This window comes from Hyaena hyaena, unplaced genomic scaffold, assembly GCF_003009895.1.
Source record: "Hyaena hyaena isolate Hyena2069 unplaced genomic scaffold, ASM300989v1 scaffold_408, whole genome shotgun sequence".
NCBI classification, from domain to species: Eukaryota; Metazoa; Chordata; class Mammalia; order Carnivora; family Hyaenidae; genus Hyaena; species Hyaena hyaena.
Window position 1 is genome coordinate 543063 of NW_024081041.1, and position 16763 is coordinate 559825.

Here is a 16763-nt window from a genome sequence, read left to right on the forward strand (position 1 = left end):
CCCATCACCCCACTTAAACTACATTGAATGTGTGGTATATTATGTTTTATCTATGTTCTCCCAACCCCGGATTATTTTGAAGGAAATCATAGGCATAATTTTATTTGATTTAGGGAATATTTCCCAAACAGAATACTTTTATCACTTTTTTATATGTAACTGAGCAGTTTACATATATAACTGAGTTATTAATTGCCCAGGTTAATTCTTTACACTATGCTGTGTTTACTTATCTACCCTATTGTTTCCATAGTTACGGTCCAGGCATGTGTAACTCTGAAAACATCATCTTCTTTCTCATCCCTTTGTTTACCTTTACATTAGGCACAGAGGCTTTAAAGGGCTTCATGGGAACAGTTGAGATATGATATGAACAGTGGTTGTTGTTTACTTATTTTGCCTCAAGTTTAAGAATAGTCTATTATTTCTTGGAGACTACTGTAGTTAATAGTCAGATTTTTCTCTACAGAATTGTAAAGGAGAAAGACATAACATCATACAGTAAATATATTATTAAATGTGGTACTAGTCATCTGTCTTATTCAGATGTCTTTTGAATCAACAGAAAAAAGCATGTTACATTGTTAGGTTGATGGTTGACATATTTTTTGCATTAAAAAGTATTATTTTTGCAGCATATGGAAGAGAAGGTGTGAAAATGAACTTCATAGATCGGATCTTTATTGGTGAATTAACTAGCACAGTCATGTGTGAAGAATGTGCAAATGTAGGTGCTTTGGAATTCACTTCAACATGGAATAGATTACAGTCATATCATTTTTATTGTTCTCTTTCACATATAATCATCATTTATTTTTATTTGTGACAGATGACTATATAACAGTTTTTGAAAGTCTTTACAATATATCCTTTACTCCCAGAAAGGAAGCATGATTTATAATTTTTTTAGTGTTATTTTTCCTCTTGACAAACCTGTGAAGTTCTTTAACCAGTTTGAATGTCTTGGAATGTGTTAGCTACTTGTTTCAATTAAAATGAAAGAAGCTTCTGGGAAGGGAATAACTTTGTTATATAACCGTGCATTACCTTAAAAGGTAATTCTAATAGAAATGAGTTAACATACCAATGTAACAGGGAGACGTACCACATTTTATTTAAAGTTTACATTTATATTACTTGAAGTTTTTTTAAAGTAAGCTCATATTTGAGTTTAGTGATAATTTTTATTTTGAATGCCATCTGTACTTTAACAACAACTTAAAACACATAAAAGTTTTTATAGGTTTTCAAATGCTTAATAACAAATATTTCTGAAAGCATATGGTTTAGAGGGTAAAGTTTTGTTAGATTTTTATCATAAAATGGAGGGTCTTTATGTCCATTTTCCTATTTCAGATAATGGGGTACTTTTCTTTTCTCTCCAGTCATAAAATCAGGATATGTTACATCTCCTTCTAGCCTGTCATATTGAAGTACAGAATTTGTCAACATGATACTACTTAAATTTCTAGTATATTCAACATAGAAGTTGATTTCTCTCTCACAAACCAGAGAGTCTTTTTTCAACAGAATTATCCTTAAAAATCTATAAAATGCAGTTAAGCTCTCTGGCTTTTTTCTTCATGGCTTTTTTTTTCTTTTAAATGTTTATATTTGATTTATGTTGTGGCACAGTTTCACCAAAAATATGTTTATATCTTTAGTTAATCAGTTTTATTAAACACAGTTTATTTTGAAGTTACTTTAAATATTATAGGTTAGTCACATTGGCAATATTAAAAATTCAACTGGGTTGCATTTATTGAAGTGTTGAGGTATCTTGTTTTGATTAACAGTATGTGCTGCTCTACCCAATTAAATCACTGTTTGTTCCAGAGATGATTTTTAACTTGAAATTTGGTTTCTTTAAGACTTTACAAAACGACATTGTCTATATGAATTCTAACTGAATTTCTCCATATGTTTTATTTTTAAGATCTCCACAGTGAAAGATCCTTTTATTGATATTTCACTTCCTATTATAGAAGAAAGGGTAAGGAGAAAAAAAACTTACTAATGAGTCTTTGGTAGAGAGCATGTATTCATTCATATATTTAGATATTTGTTGGGGCACTTGGCTGGTCGTAGAGCGTGTGACCCTTGATCTTGGAGTTGTGACTTCAAGCCTCACATTGGTGTAGAGATTACTTAAAAATAAAATCTTTAAAAAAAAGAAGACATTTGTTGAGTATATTATCACATTATCTGAGAGTCATTTTTTATGGAGTTTGCATAGTGTATTTGATATTGAGGTTTGTGTATTTATGCATAAAGTATGATATATAGTTCTTGTCCTCAAAGAATTCAAACCAATATGTTTTATGTTTTGAGAATTAATGTTAAGGAAATTATCTCATTTCAAATGAGTTAGAAACTTTAAAAAATAGTCGATATCCAGAATTTATTTCCTAAAGAAGTTTTGTGTTATGCACATGGCATTTATATAGGTTTCAAAACCTGTACTTTTGGGAAGAATGAATAAATGTAGAAGTTTACAGGCAACAGGTAACAGTCAGTACAGTGACACTGTTACTATAGAAAATACTCATCAACCCAGAGCCACCAAGAACCAGTCTTCATCTAAAGATAAGGTAAGACTATATGCATTTGTGAGACATCTGTTTTTTAAAACTTTTCAATATGAATAGTTTAAAAAATATACAAAAGTAGAGAAGATAGTATAATAAACTTCGATGTACCTGTTTCCCAGATTCATAGTTCTCAAATCAAGGCTAATCATATTTTATCTGTATCCCACGTTCTCCCTCCTCCATCTCAAATTATTTTGAAATAATTCCCAATATAGTGTATACTTCAATGTATATATCTAAAAGGCAAACACTATTTTTGGGGCACCTGGGTGGCTCAGTCGGTGAGGCATCTGACTCTTGGTTTTGGTGCCAGTCATGATCTCTCAGTTTGTGAGTTCGAGCTCCACATTGGGCTCTGTGTTGGCAGTGCAGAGCCTGCTTGGGATTCTCTCTCTCCCTCTCTCTGCCCCTCCCCTGCTCACACTCTCTGTCTCAAAAATAAATAAATAAACTTTTAAAAAAAATTAAAAAAAGATAAATACTATTTTAAAGATGTAACTGCAGTACATTATCATATCAAAAAATATTAGTAACTTCTTAATAGTACCAACATGCAGAGATTATTTAAATGTCTGCAGTTGTCTCATAAAATACTTCATTTTTGATTTTGCTTTTTAAGGTGTGCTTGAATTTAGGATCTAAAAAAGACCTATAGATCACAGTTGATTGCCGTCTCTTAATCACATGATTCTTAGATCCCATTTCACATATAGATTCCCCCCTCCTTTCTTTCTTTTCTTTTTCTTTTTGTTTTTAGCAGTTTCTCACATTCCCACATTCAGTAGTAATTTGTTTTACTATTGCATTCCCATGGTGTTAACAAGTTCCACTGTGTCGTTTCCTCTCTAAGACATTTTGACCTAAAGGCCTAATTACGCTCAAGTTTTATTGTTTATTTAATTTTTGGCAGGAAAATAACTTAACTGGCAGTGTATACTTCCATCAAGAAGATGCACTTATAGTGTGCCTGCGTGGCTCAATTGGTTAAGCCTCCAACCTCAGCTCAGGTCATGATCTCACAGTTTGTGGGTTCAAGCCCTGCATCAGGCTCCGTGCTAACAGTTCAGAGCCTGGAGCCTGCTTTGGATTCTGTGTCTCCCTCTCTCTTTGCCCCTCCCCGACTTGTGCTCTGCCTCTCTCTCAAAAATGAATAAAAATTTAAAAAATTAAAAAATATATTTAAAAAACAAGATGCACATAATGTTTGAAGTCTAATCTTTGATGTCACCAGTCACCATTGTCTAGATCCGTTATTTTACCAGGAACATATCTGGTTGTTGAATTAGCTCATAAATATTTATTTATTTATTTATTTTTTAATGTTTTTTATTTATTTTTGAGATAGCGTGAGCAGGGGAGAGACAGAGAGAGTGGGGGATAGAGGATCTGAAGCAGGCTCCATGCTGACAGCAAAGAGCCTGATGTGGGACTTGAACTTACAAACCACGAGATCATGACTTGAGCCAAAGTTGGACACTTAACTGACCGAGCCACCCAGGTGCCCCTACTTCATAAAAATATAAAGAAATCAATCTAAATTTGCACTTCATTTTTTTAAAAAACTTTTTTTAATGCAATATGATTTGTACCATCTTGGGAATTGATATATTACCAGATTTAGCTTTTTCTCTTAGAAGCCTCTTGAAGTGGCAAGACTACAGACAGTATATAAAAAAGATGAAAAGTTTCATCTTTTGTTCTACAAGAGTCCTATTTCTTTCTCCACATATACCTACTATTGTGGGCTTCTTGTATAAAGATTAGTTTCTAAATTAGGACTATTTGTTATTGATCATAGTTCTTTTGATCATGTACCTTTTATTGATCATAGTTCAGATACATTTAGGAAATGAAATTCAGAGGTACTAGAAAAAGTATTTGATAATTGTGGAAGGTGTGAATAAGTTTTACTGGCATTCATTTTCAGTAAGGTCACAAGATTCTTTTCTCTGAAAATACTGTCAACTTACAGAATCAACTAGTACATGGCCGAAAATATGTAAGAAAAGTTTCATCTGGTGAAGATAGAGCTGCTATCATTTGCCGGAAAAATGAACACCCTGAGATGAGAGGGGATTCCTCAGTGTGTGCAGGCGTGGTAAATACCGAGGCAGCTTTGAACGAAAGCCCAACTGATGGCAGTGAAAAAGAAGCCAGTCGTTCTGAAAGTAGTGCTGATGCTGACAGTGAGGCTTCAGAATCGGAAAGTGCTTCACAGCAGGCTCTCCTGTTGAGGTCTAGAAGTGGATGCTGTGCGCAAGAAAATGGACCCCCTCCTCAACTGCTGCCCACCAAGGAGACTGATAGTGGTGATGAGGGAGTGGCTAAAGCTATTTCTGAACTGTATTTGAGCAGCACTGTAACTGGAGACAGGGATTTTAACAGAGAAAATAAGCCACCAAATGTTCCAGATAATTTATGTTCTTCAGAGGAGAAACATATGTTGTCTCCTAGTCCCCAAAATGCTTTTCAGACCCTTTCTCAGAGCTATATAACTACTTCTAAAGAATGCTCAATTCAGTCCTGTCTCTACCAGTTTACGTCTATGGAATTACTAATGGGGAATAACAAGCTTCTATGTGAGAATTGTACTGAAAAGAAACAGAAGTACCAAAAGGAAACCAGTTCTGCAGGTAAATATTTAGGCTTTTGTTTTTCTTAGTATTCCTGGGTTATCTGGTAGTCATGACTAGTATAGATCCCAAATAAAGGAACCTGAGAACCTTGTCTCCACACTTAAGTTGCTTGGAGCAGGGATTGTCTTTTTCATAATTGTACTTCAACACTGAAGATGGTGACTGGACTTCTAAATAGATTTTTGTTGAAATAAATTGAACAGAATTGCCTTGAAAATGCAAATCTATAGAATCTCATTTCAGGGGACTCGCTATCTGAAATCTTTACAGAAAAAAATTTCCCTAGAACTGACAGTTATATCACTAGTGAGATTAAGGATGAGATTAATTTGCTTCAAAAATCCCACCAATCTAGTATGGCGTCCTATCATAAGATATGAATTTGATGATCTTAAACAATTGTATGTTATAAAGCTAGCAATAGTAGCTGTGTTTAGTTGATCAGAGAAAAGTGGAAAAAGGGGACTTGTCAAATAAATTTTTAGTGCATCTCTAGCCATGATTAAATGGAAAGAATACTCTGATTCTTAGTGACTAGTCTGTTTCAAAATGCAGGTTTTATAATTAGTCAGGGTTGGTGAGGCCAACAGATCAGGAGACAGTTGTCACTGAAGAGATAGTTTGTTACGTACAGTTCTGAAGAGGAGTGAGCACACTAAGCCATGGCAAGGCAGGGCCTCAGGGGGAAGTAGCAGGGTTGTCAGGAGGCAGAAGGAGTGAGAGAAGACATGGACAAGAACCTTTACGGTCGTTCCCAGGGAGGGAATTGGAATCAGCAAGGTAGGATATATAGGCTTAGGATTGATTGACTAGTTTTCAGTAATTTCAGTGGGCTCTGGGGCATGGGGCTATCTCTACTTGTGTAATACTTGGCCCTGGTGTGATTAAGGCAGGTGGATAGTGTCTTAGAGTACCAGAGCCCAATAAAGGAGGTGGTTGGGTATGGGCTTTGGATTAGTTGGTTTGCATATGAAAGGCATTCTTCTATTGTATCTAGGAATTCACTAGCTAGCTCTGGCAGAAGCCTTCCCTCTGGTGTCAGCAAGGCCCTAGGTGTCAAAGAATAAAGACATGCTTAATACGCTAGTAATTAAAGAAATGTCTAGATGGGAGAAGGAAGAAGTACCATTTAACATTATTAGTCCACGTTAAATATGGTGTTGGCCATATTCAAATCCTATCCCAAGTACTGTCTAACAACCTCTTACTGAAATACCCTGTGGTTCCCATGATATGTGATCTCCTTTCTCTGCAATAAGTAATGACCCCCCCCCTTTTTTTTTCTTTTTTCTTTTTTTAACTCTAGATGAGTTTTTGGTGGTCTTTGGCTGGAGGGCATTGACATAAGTCACTACTAGTCTGTCTGCTTCTCAGCTCCCCAAATTTTGTTGCAAGTGTCACTTCTCCTATTTTTTGTCCTTGTAAGTGTGTGCTTTTTTAAAAAATCCCTTTTGTTTCACTGGAATTTTGGAAAGGAGTATAGAGATAAGTTGTAACCGGAGTCTAATTTCTTTTTTCATGTTTTTAAAAATATGGTATGATGCTTCTTTATAAATGTTTATGATATGGTACATGATGTATAAAATGGAATTTTATAAATAAATTATTATATTTTACACAGAAAAGAAAGCAGAAGGGGTTTATACTAATGCCAGGAAGCAATTTCTCATTTCTGCTGTTCCACCTATCCTAATTCTCCATCTTAAAAGATTCCATCAGGTAAAAGTCCCTTTAATAGTACTGTAGTAATTTTATCATGTGTTTTGCAAATTGCTATCAAGGATTAGAAGGTAATTAATTTAAAAAATTGTCATATGGCATTTACGTGCTTTTCAGCCATAATAGTTTATAGGACTTTTATGATTAAAACTGTTTAATTCATGATACTGCATTTGACAGTTTAGGTGGTAGGAAGCTAAGGGGTGTATGTGTGTTTTATGAGAGAGGAAGAGGGAGAGAATGAAAAATAGGATTTATTAAGAATCATTAGAAAGAGGGAAATATCAAATTACACATAGCTCTCTGAGCTCTCATGATCCCAGTGGTAGGGGTAAGTGGGCTGGGCATGGTTGGCTTGGACTAAATGCAAAAGGGGCTGCAAGGCAGGCCTCACCTCTGTAGGGACTCTACAGTAAGAGGGAGCCTGATTTTTTTAATGTGTCAGGTTTTTCTCTGTAAGTTTGATCTAATGCCTTGTCTTTTTTGCATTTGATATAATGATTTTAAGGTTTCTCTGAAAGAATAAATAAGTGACACTACGAAAACAGTTTAGAAAAAGTTAGAATGGGTAATTCATTTTATTATTATTATATTTTAGAATGGGTAGTCTTTTTTGATACCAGTAAAACTATAGTAATTACAGCAGTATGGTCAAAATTGTCAATAAATAAAAACATGAGTACTACTCAAAGCTTTTTTGTTATGGTAAAGGAAGAATCTCAGATCAGTTGGGAAGAGGGTGGATTTTTTTTTTTTTAAGTTTGTTTATTTCTAAGTGGCCTCTGTATCCAATGTGGGGCTCAAACTTACGACCCCAAGATTAAGAGTCACATGCTCTTCCAACTTAAGCTAGCCAGGCACCCTGGAGGGTGGATTATTCAATAAAGGATTTAGGGAAAATAGCTGAAATGAAAATATAAAGCTTCCCTCGATACATATTATCAATTATTATTTTCAAAGAAGTATTTAACTGTATGAAGTAAATCACCAAAAGACTAGAAGAAAACTTAAATGAATATTAACCTTGTTGGACTTAGAAGTATAAAATCCATGAAAAACATCTCAAGAAAAAAGATTAGGAGCTTTGATTATATATCTGTAACATTTCAGGTGGTCCACAGGTAGGCAGGAAGAGATTTTTCTCTACACCCCCATCTATATCCACCGAAAGATTAAATTCTTAATTTTCTATAGCCAGGATTGTAGAAACTCAGTGGAAGTGAAAATGGCCATGGAGAGCACAAGCAGATGTATCATGTCTTATTGTACCAGAATGCCTAGTGAAGGGTATATATGTGCAGTTACTCTGTGTGAGCAAGATAGGCGCATGTCAGATCTTAATTTTTTTAATGTTTTATTTATTTCTGAGAGAGAGAGAGACAGCATGAGCAGGGGAGGGTCAGAGAGACAAGGAGACACAGAATCTGAAGCAGGCTCCAGGCTCTGAGCTAACTGTCAGCACAGAACCCGACGTGGGGCTCAAACCCACGAACCGTGAGATCATGACCTGAGCCAAAGTCGAATGCTTAACTGACTGAGCCACCCAGGCTCCCCAACAGGTCAGATCTTAGACCCTAATTTCATGATGTACCACAGTTATTTTCTATTTGGTGCTTTCATCTCAATTTAGGAACTTACAGAAAGAATTCATGCCCTCAAAGGGAAATATTTCTGGACTAGTCCAGTTTACATAGCTATTTAAAAAAAACTAACTTCTAGAATTCCTCTTTTGGTTTTATTAACAAACAGTAATGTAGATGAATTAAGTTTGTCGCATTAAAACTTGTTTTTTTTTTTTTTTTGGTCTTTTTAAGGCTGGCTTAAGTCTTCGAAAAGTAAACAGACATGTCGATTTTCCACTTATTCTTGATTTAGCACCATTCTGTTCTGCTACTTGTAAGGTATAGTATGTTATTAAGATGTTTAATTGACTTGTGAATAATATGCTTAAAAGTATTAGGCCATTCTTTACTCCTTCCCTTCCTTCCCTTCCCTTTTTCCTTCCAATAAATTTCTCTGAAAGAGAATTTTATACTTAGTGACATTTAAACGTGGAACGTTTAAAACACCAAATATGACTTTTGTCCTTTGGGAGACAGAATTAGGGGAAATTGAGAAGATGTATAAACCACGAGGCATGGTAGTCAGGAAGTTCCATGCTGCTTGTAAGTGCTACTGGGAGCAGATAGTTGCTGAGAGAAGCAGGCAAATTTTGTGCCTTCTCCTGTTCCTTGCGAATGGTATGCTTTAACTGACAATAGTTTTAGCATTTGTAGAGTTCTTTATCTTTTGTGAGTCAGTATACTAGTGCATTGTTTTTCATGGCGTTTCATGTACACTATTGAAAATAGTGTACTTGTCAGCTTAGTATGATATTTTAAAATTTATAATACTTTAGGGGTGCCTGGGTGGCTCAGTCGGTTAAGCATCCAACTTCAGCTGAGGTCATGATCTTGTGATTTGTGGGTTCAAGCCCCGCGTCAGGCTCTGTGCTGACAGCTCAGAGCCTGGTCCCTGGTTTGGATTCTGTGTCTCCCTCTCTGGGCCCCTCTCCTGCTCTCTCTCTCTCTCTCTCTCTCTCTCTCTCTCTCAAAAATAAACATTAAACAGTTTTTTTTTGAAAATTGATAATACTTTAATAATTTGGTAGAGAAAGCAGACTGGGTTTCAATTGCTTGTACTCCTATGTAAGCACTGTGTAGGTGAAATTGATGATTTTGTCTTCCTTAAGGGAACCAAACGTTAAGGGGTAACATATTGTTCTGTTCATGATTCCTGGTTAGCAGTCTAGGTTTGGTAGTATGTGATAGAATGTTCATTGGACTTAATATTTTCAACATATTGATTAATCAAAACAAAAATATCTTAAAAGCAGTTATTCACTGAATCCTGTTTATCTGTCAATTATTAACACTCAGTACTCATAGAATTTGATTATGTAGTAGACAAAATAAAATTTAACAAACTTTGTAATAAATTTATAAAAACACATTTTTAAAGGTATCTATTGTGGAAAATTTCCAACATACACAAAAGTAGAACCATACAATGAACCTATACTGCACCCATCACCTAACTAAAACCTTAGATACATGGCCAGTCCTACCATATCCATATACTTATCTACTACTTCCTATATTATTTAGAAGCAAATATCAGACAGTATTTCATTCATACATATTTTACCATATATCTTTAAAATATAAGAATCACTCCCTCCCCTTTTTTAAAAACATAAGCACAATACCACTCTCACACTAAAACAAAATTAACACTAATTCTTTCACATCATCTAGTGTATATATTTCTAATTGTCCCATAAATGAAATTTTTGAAATGAACTAGTATCCAAGTAAGAGTGACACATTATGATTGGATAATGTCTTTTAGTCTCCGTGTCTCTTTTTTAAGTTTTATTTATGTAAGTAATCTCTACACAACCAATGTGGGGCTCATACTCACAACCTCAAGATCAGGCGTCTTTTAGTCATCCAATTGAACCAGCCAGATGCCCCACTTTTCGTGTCTTTTTTAAATTTTATTTATTTATTTAAAGTTGATTTGTTTATTTTGAGAGAGAGCAGAAGAGGGACAGAGAGAGAGGGAGAGAATCCCCAGCAGACCCGATGCTGTCAGCAAGGAGCCTGACACAGGGTGGATCTCATGACTGTGAGATCATGACCTGAGGTGAAATCAAGAGTCTAATGCTTAACTGACTGAGCCATCCAGGCACCCTAGTTAGTCTCTTTTAATATGTAGTTTCTCTCTCCCCTTCTCTCCCACCTGGCAATTTATTTTTTATTCTTTTTAATTTTTTTTAATGTTTGTTTATTTTTGAGAGAGAGGCAGAGTACAAGTGGGAGAGGAGCAGAGAGAGAGGGAGACACAGAATTTGAAGCAGGCTCCAGGCTCTGAGCAGTCAGCACAGAGCCCTACATGGGGCTGGAACTCACAAACCGTGAGGTCATGACCTGAGCTGAAGTCGGATATTTAACTAATTGAGCCACCCAAGGGCCCTGCAATTTACTTTTTGAAGAAACTGAGTCATCTTTCTGGTAGTTTCGCTAGTTTAGATTTAGATTTTTCCTTCTCTGTCCTGTTTATTTCCTACAAATAGATAGTTTGGATCTTAACAGGCTTGAACAGATTCACGTTTGCTCTTTTTTCCCCACTGCTAAGGCTGTCTTATAGGGAGTGTTTTGTTTTTTTCATCAGGTGGCAAATAATGCCAGTTATCTGTCTATCTTTCTGTGATGTTAACAACCAGTTATGCTCAAATGTTAGATCCATGAGTTCATTAAGAATTACAGAATGGTAATATTTTAATATGTCATTTCTTCTTCACTTATTAGCTAGACCACTTCTATACAAAGAGAAATCTTTTAAATCTCTTTAGTTATCTTATAATATCGTTCTTATAGAAAAGGCTGGATAAATGTTCAATTCTTTCCCTGCTCCCCTTTCAAACCAGTTTTCAGAATAATGGATTAATTCACTAGCCTCCTCAAATTGTCATCAATTAATTTATCACTGTTAATTCATGGATTTAAGCACATTAGATATGTTTCAACTTACTACACTTTTCTTTTTATTCCTGGCCTAATATATTGGCTTAATTGATCCATAGTTGGCTTACTGAAAGTCACTTTAAGTTGACTCCTCTTTTGACGTGACTCTGGTGGTTTCTCTGTAAATGATTATGCTGCCACTGGAATATATTATTATTCATTCGTTTAATTTTTAAATTTTCATTTTAGGAATTGCTTTTAAATTTAAACTTAAATTTAAAAAAATTTTAAAAATAATTACATAAAATACTTACATAATTCCAAAGTCAAATGCATGTATAAAACAAGGTAAATTCAAACAAGTATAGCTTTTCTCCATGTCCATTCTACTTGTTTCTCCCCTCTCTTTATAGATAACCACTAAAAAATTATTTATTTCCCTGTAATTTTTAAAAATATAAGCAGATAAGTTTAAATAATCACACTTTGGGGTGCCTGGGTGGCTCAGTCAGTTGAACGTCCTACTCCGGCTCAGGTCATGATCTCACAGTTTGTGGGTTTGAGCCCCACGTTAGGCTCTGTGCTGACAGCTAGCTCAGAGCCTGGAGCCTGTCTTTGGATTCTCTGTCTCCCTGTCTCTCTGACCCACCCCTGCTCATGCTTTCTCTCTCTCTCAGAATAAATAAAAAATATTAAAAACACACACAAATAAATTATCACAGCTTACAATATGTATTCTTTTTTCTACCTTATTCTTCCTTTTTAAATGAATATTCCCAAATAGTCTGGGATCTAGCTTTAATGTTTATTTTTGAGAGAGAGAGACAGAGCATGAGCAGGGAAGGGGCAGAGAGAGAGAGAGAGACAGACAGGCAGACAGAATCTGAAGAAGGCTCCAGGCTCTGAGCGGTCAGTACAGAGCCCATTGTGGGGCTCAAACTCACAAACTGTGAGATCATGACCTGACCAAAAGTCAGACACTTAATTGAGGGAGCCACCCAGGCGCCCTTTTCTACCTTATTAACATATCCTGGAGATTATTTCATAGGAGTTTTTTGAGATAGTCTGCACTGCATTTTTCTAGCAACATAACACTCCATTCTATCAATGCATCATAATTTATTCAACCAGTCCCCAGTTTAATGGGGCACCATTTATTTGGGTTCATTCTAGTTTATTTTTATTTTTATTTCTTTAAGTCTATTTATTTAAGAGAGAGAGAGAGCGCAAAGGGAGGGGCAGAAAGAGAGGAGAGAGAGAATCCCAAGCAGGCTCCACACTGTTAGTGAACCCGAGGCCAGGCTCTATCTCACTAACCATGAGATCATGACCAGAGACAAAATCAAAAGCTTGACTGTTAACCGACTGAGCCACCCAGGGGTCCCTCCAGTTTATTTTTAATTGAAATGTAGTTGACATACAATATTATATTATTTTCAGGTATATAATTCATTGATTCAGCTTTATAAAGTGATCACGAGAAATCTAGCTACCATCTGTCACCAAAGTTGTTACTGTATTTTTAACTATATTCCCTGTACCATACATTATATCTCTATGTCTCCAGGTTTTTTTTCTTTTTAAAAGACAGATATCTTTTTAGAGAGTGAGTGAGCGAGCAGGGGAGAGGGGCAGAAGGAGAGAGAGAATCCTAAGCAGGCTCCATGCTGATGTAGCATGGAGCCTGACATGGGGCTTGATCTCAAAGCCATGAGATCATGACCTGAGCTGAAATCAAGTTGGATGCTTAACCAACTGAGCCATCCAGATGCCCTTCCAGTTTTTTAATATTACAAATATTCCTGCAGTAAATAGTCAAAATAATGATTAATCAATAGCATATCTTTTTTATGTTTTACTCATGTGCTTGTGAGATAGAATCCTGTATGAGGATTTATAAATCCAAGAGTAATGCCTGTGTAATTTAGCTAGATTACATGAAATACATCTACATAGAGGTTGTACCCCTTTGCGTTCCACATGCAACATGTATGAGAACTCTTTTCCTCGTGGTCTAGCCAGGAGAGATCATTGTCATGCTTCTGCATTTTGCCAGTCTAATACAGGTGGAAACATGTCTCATTGTAGTTTTAACAATGTGTTTTTCTTAGTTGAAGCAGGACATATGTTTGACTTAATTTTCCTTATTATAATATTGGACTAAATATTACTAATTTCAGTTTTTTCTTTGTCTAAAAGAATGTAAATGTGGGAGATAAGGTTCTCTATGGTCTGTATGGCATAGTGGAACATAGTGGCTCAATGAGAGGAGGTCATTACACAGCTTACGTGAAAGTGAGAGCGCCCTCCAGGAAATTATTGGAGCACATCACTGGAAAGAAAAATGTACCTGGTATGTCATCGTATGTTTATGTTATTCTTAAAAACGAATTTATTGTTCCTTTTCTGGAAGAGGCAAACTGTTCCTTGGATATACCTCAAGTGGATTCACTTTGTTAAAATTAAGTGAGAAATACCTTTAAGATACTTAGATAATCCTAGAGCACCTTAAATATCCTAAGACTGTATGCTTCTTCAAGGTGTTAAGTCATTGCATATAGCAGTGGAGTGGCATTTTATTTAACACAATACAACGCTGAAAGATTTTGAAGACCTACCAGGTCCTCAGAATACAGTTGGGGCTGAAAATTTGTAGACTTTGCCTATGGATTAGCAAACTATCTTTTTTTTTTTTTTTTTTTTTTAACATTTATTCATTCTTGAGAGACAGGAACCTCGTGGGTGAGGGAGAAGCAGAGAGAGAAGAAGACACAGAATCCGAAGCAGGCTCCAGGCTCTGAGCTGTCAGCACAGAGCCTGATGTGGGGTTCAAACTCACTGACCGTGAGATTATGACCTGAGCCAAAGTCAGATGCTTAATGGACAGAACCACCCAGGCGCCCCTACAAACTATCTTTTTTTTTCCTTTCTATTTTCAGTGAAAATGATTCTTTTCTTTGAGCAAATAAATATTTAAGAGTTTAATATTTCACTGGATATTTGAAGTGGAGTGACACTAATATTAATGCTTTGAAAGTTCATTTTGGAAAATGTTTAACACAAGAAGAAACATACAAAATAAGATCTAGCATTAGAGAAATACAGTGTGTATGATGAATGTGTTGTTGTTTATAATGTAGAGCAAGACCATACTTATTGCAAAATTATACTTTTTTGTTTTGTTAGATTGGAAAGAACCTGGCGGTGAATCAGCAGACCATTGGGTCTATGTTAGTGACACTTACGTGCAAGTGGTTCCAGAATCCAGAGCACTTGGTGCACAAGCCTACCTTCTTTTTTATGAAAGAATATTATAATTATTTGTTAATAATTAATGGTAATGATTATTTAGATTGCTTTTGTTTAAATGTTTCAATGATAACATAATATGCAATGTGCCTTTGTAGTCTTTTCTGTAGAAATAGCATGTCCCTCAAATACCCTTGACAATTTTTACCATTTTTGGTGAATCCTTTTAAAGTAAATTAAATTTATTCAGTGCTTTCAAATTTACATTCTTAAAATAAATGTGAACACATGTTTTTTAAAAAGCATTTGTCCTGGGAAAAAACCCAGGATTTGCAGTAGTAGAGGAAACCCCCTTATAGTATGGCTTATTATTATGAGAATTCAGAAATGATGCTGGCCAATCAAATTGTTCCTTAAAACAGTGTTTACCAAATGTGAGTCACGTACCACTTTCCTGATTTCATATGTATGTACTGTTTACTGATTATTTTTTTTAGCTTTACATTTTTAAACATAGCCTTGCTTTGAGCATATTCCACATTTTATGTGCTAGTTATATTTTTTCTAATAAACATGAAAATAAATATATAACTACTGAAGAAAAATTGTTCATTCATGTAGCACTCCACAGAAAATCACCTCAGGGCTGTCCAGTGGTGTATGTATACTATACCGCTGTGTGGGAAACATTGCTATAATGTACACTTACACAGTAGGCATAGTGACCTCTTCATATTTTATGTGATTCAATCATTTAAAGATCCCACTGTAGCTTCAGTAATAGGGGTTTACAAATAATTTATTGATTAACTCATTGTTTTGAGGTTTTGAGAACTAAGAAAAGATTGAAATATATCAACATATTATTTGAAGCCTATTCATGATGGAGTTGAGGAAAATTTGCATATAATTAGCCAAGGTGAAAATATAATTGTTGATAATTGCATCCTGCAGAATTGTAAATGGAATTTTTTAAAATGTTTTTTATTTATTTCTGAGAGAGAGAGAGAGACAGCGGTTCAGAGAGAGGGAGACATAGAATCCGAAATAGTCTCCAGGCTCTGAGCTAGCTGTCAGCACAGAGCCCGATGTGGGGCTCAAACCCACGAGCCACAAGATCATGACCTGAGCTGAAGTCGGATGTTTAACTGACTAAGCCACCCAGGTGCCCCGGTAAATGGAAGTTTTTAATCCATATAGGATCATTGGTTACTTTTGAAATATAAATTTGTAAATGATGGAGAATTATATTCTTATTTTACTTGACAGGGGAATATAGTACATTTTCTAGTTTTTTAGGTCACTAAGTATTAATCATGGTTTTGGGTTTGAGATCACTTTTCTTTGTCTTCAGCAAGTATCATTAATAAGTTCAAGTGAGGTTAGCTTGTATTTTAATGGGTTATAAATTGGCACTTCAGATTTTAAGTAAATAATAACAAAAATGTGGTAGTTTACCACCCACCCTCCCGAATACAAATTATAAAATTGTCAAAACTTGGCATGAAAATATTACTATTACTTAGACATAAAATTGTAAAAAGTAATGGCCACTTGAGTCTGATATTACTGAATCAAAATATATAACTGCATGGTTCAAGCAACCTAATTATTAGTGCCAACAGATCATACTACAGGCAGCTACTGGATAAGTGCCTAGTTCTAGTTCATTCTCCTCTTGGGAAGGAAGGATAGGAATAGTGGCTATAGGTAATGTATGGAAATATTTAACCAAACCTCTGACACTTCTTAATATTTAGGTATATATAACATTGTCAAGTTTACTGGTGCTGCCTTTTGATATGTAGATGAATGGAACTGTGATTAGAGTTAAAGATGGTAATAATATACAAAAGTCAGAGCTTAAAAATATCATTTTACAAATTCTATTTTTTAGGTATTGAAATTTCAGTAGTAGTATTTTCTTGATTTTTAACTTGAAATGGTAGAGAAATATATCTTTATAAATTAATCTGCAAACTCAGGTTGTGTCCAGTAAAAATCAGTTTATCCTGTTTAAATTAAGCGGTGTTCTGTGTTTAATTGTAATCAATTAACAT

At 35.2% G+C, this 16763-nt stretch overlaps 1 protein-coding gene across 10 annotated transcripts in view; it reads left to right on the forward strand.

Annotated features, from left to right (window-relative positions):
• The window catches only part of USP45 (ubiquitin specific peptidase 45), a 78111-nt gene extending 62817 nt beyond the window's left edge, over positions 1-15294 (forward strand). For 4 of the 10 annotated variants that reach the window (XM_039252136.1, XM_039252140.1, XM_039252137.1 and 1 more), the window contains 8 exons: positions 636-727; positions 1937-1993; positions 2448-2591; positions 4564-5224; positions 6849-6946; positions 8761-8847; positions 13654-13807; positions 14641-15294. In XM_039252136.1, the coding sequence (XP_039108067.1) occupies positions 636-727; positions 1937-1993; positions 2448-2591; positions 4564-5224; positions 6849-6946; positions 8761-8847; positions 13654-13807; positions 14641-14771 (1424 nt within the window). In that variant the 3' untranslated portion in view covers positions 14772-15294. Of the gene's footprint in view, positions 1-635; positions 728-1936; positions 1994-2447; positions 2592-4518; positions 5225-6533; positions 6649-6848; positions 6947-8760; positions 8854-13653; positions 13808-14640 lie in introns of those variants that run through there. The other 6 variants (XM_039252142.1, XM_039252143.1, XR_005531726.1 and 3 more) reach the window with 6 other exon arrangements.
• Positions 15295-16763: the final 1469 nt, after the last annotated feature.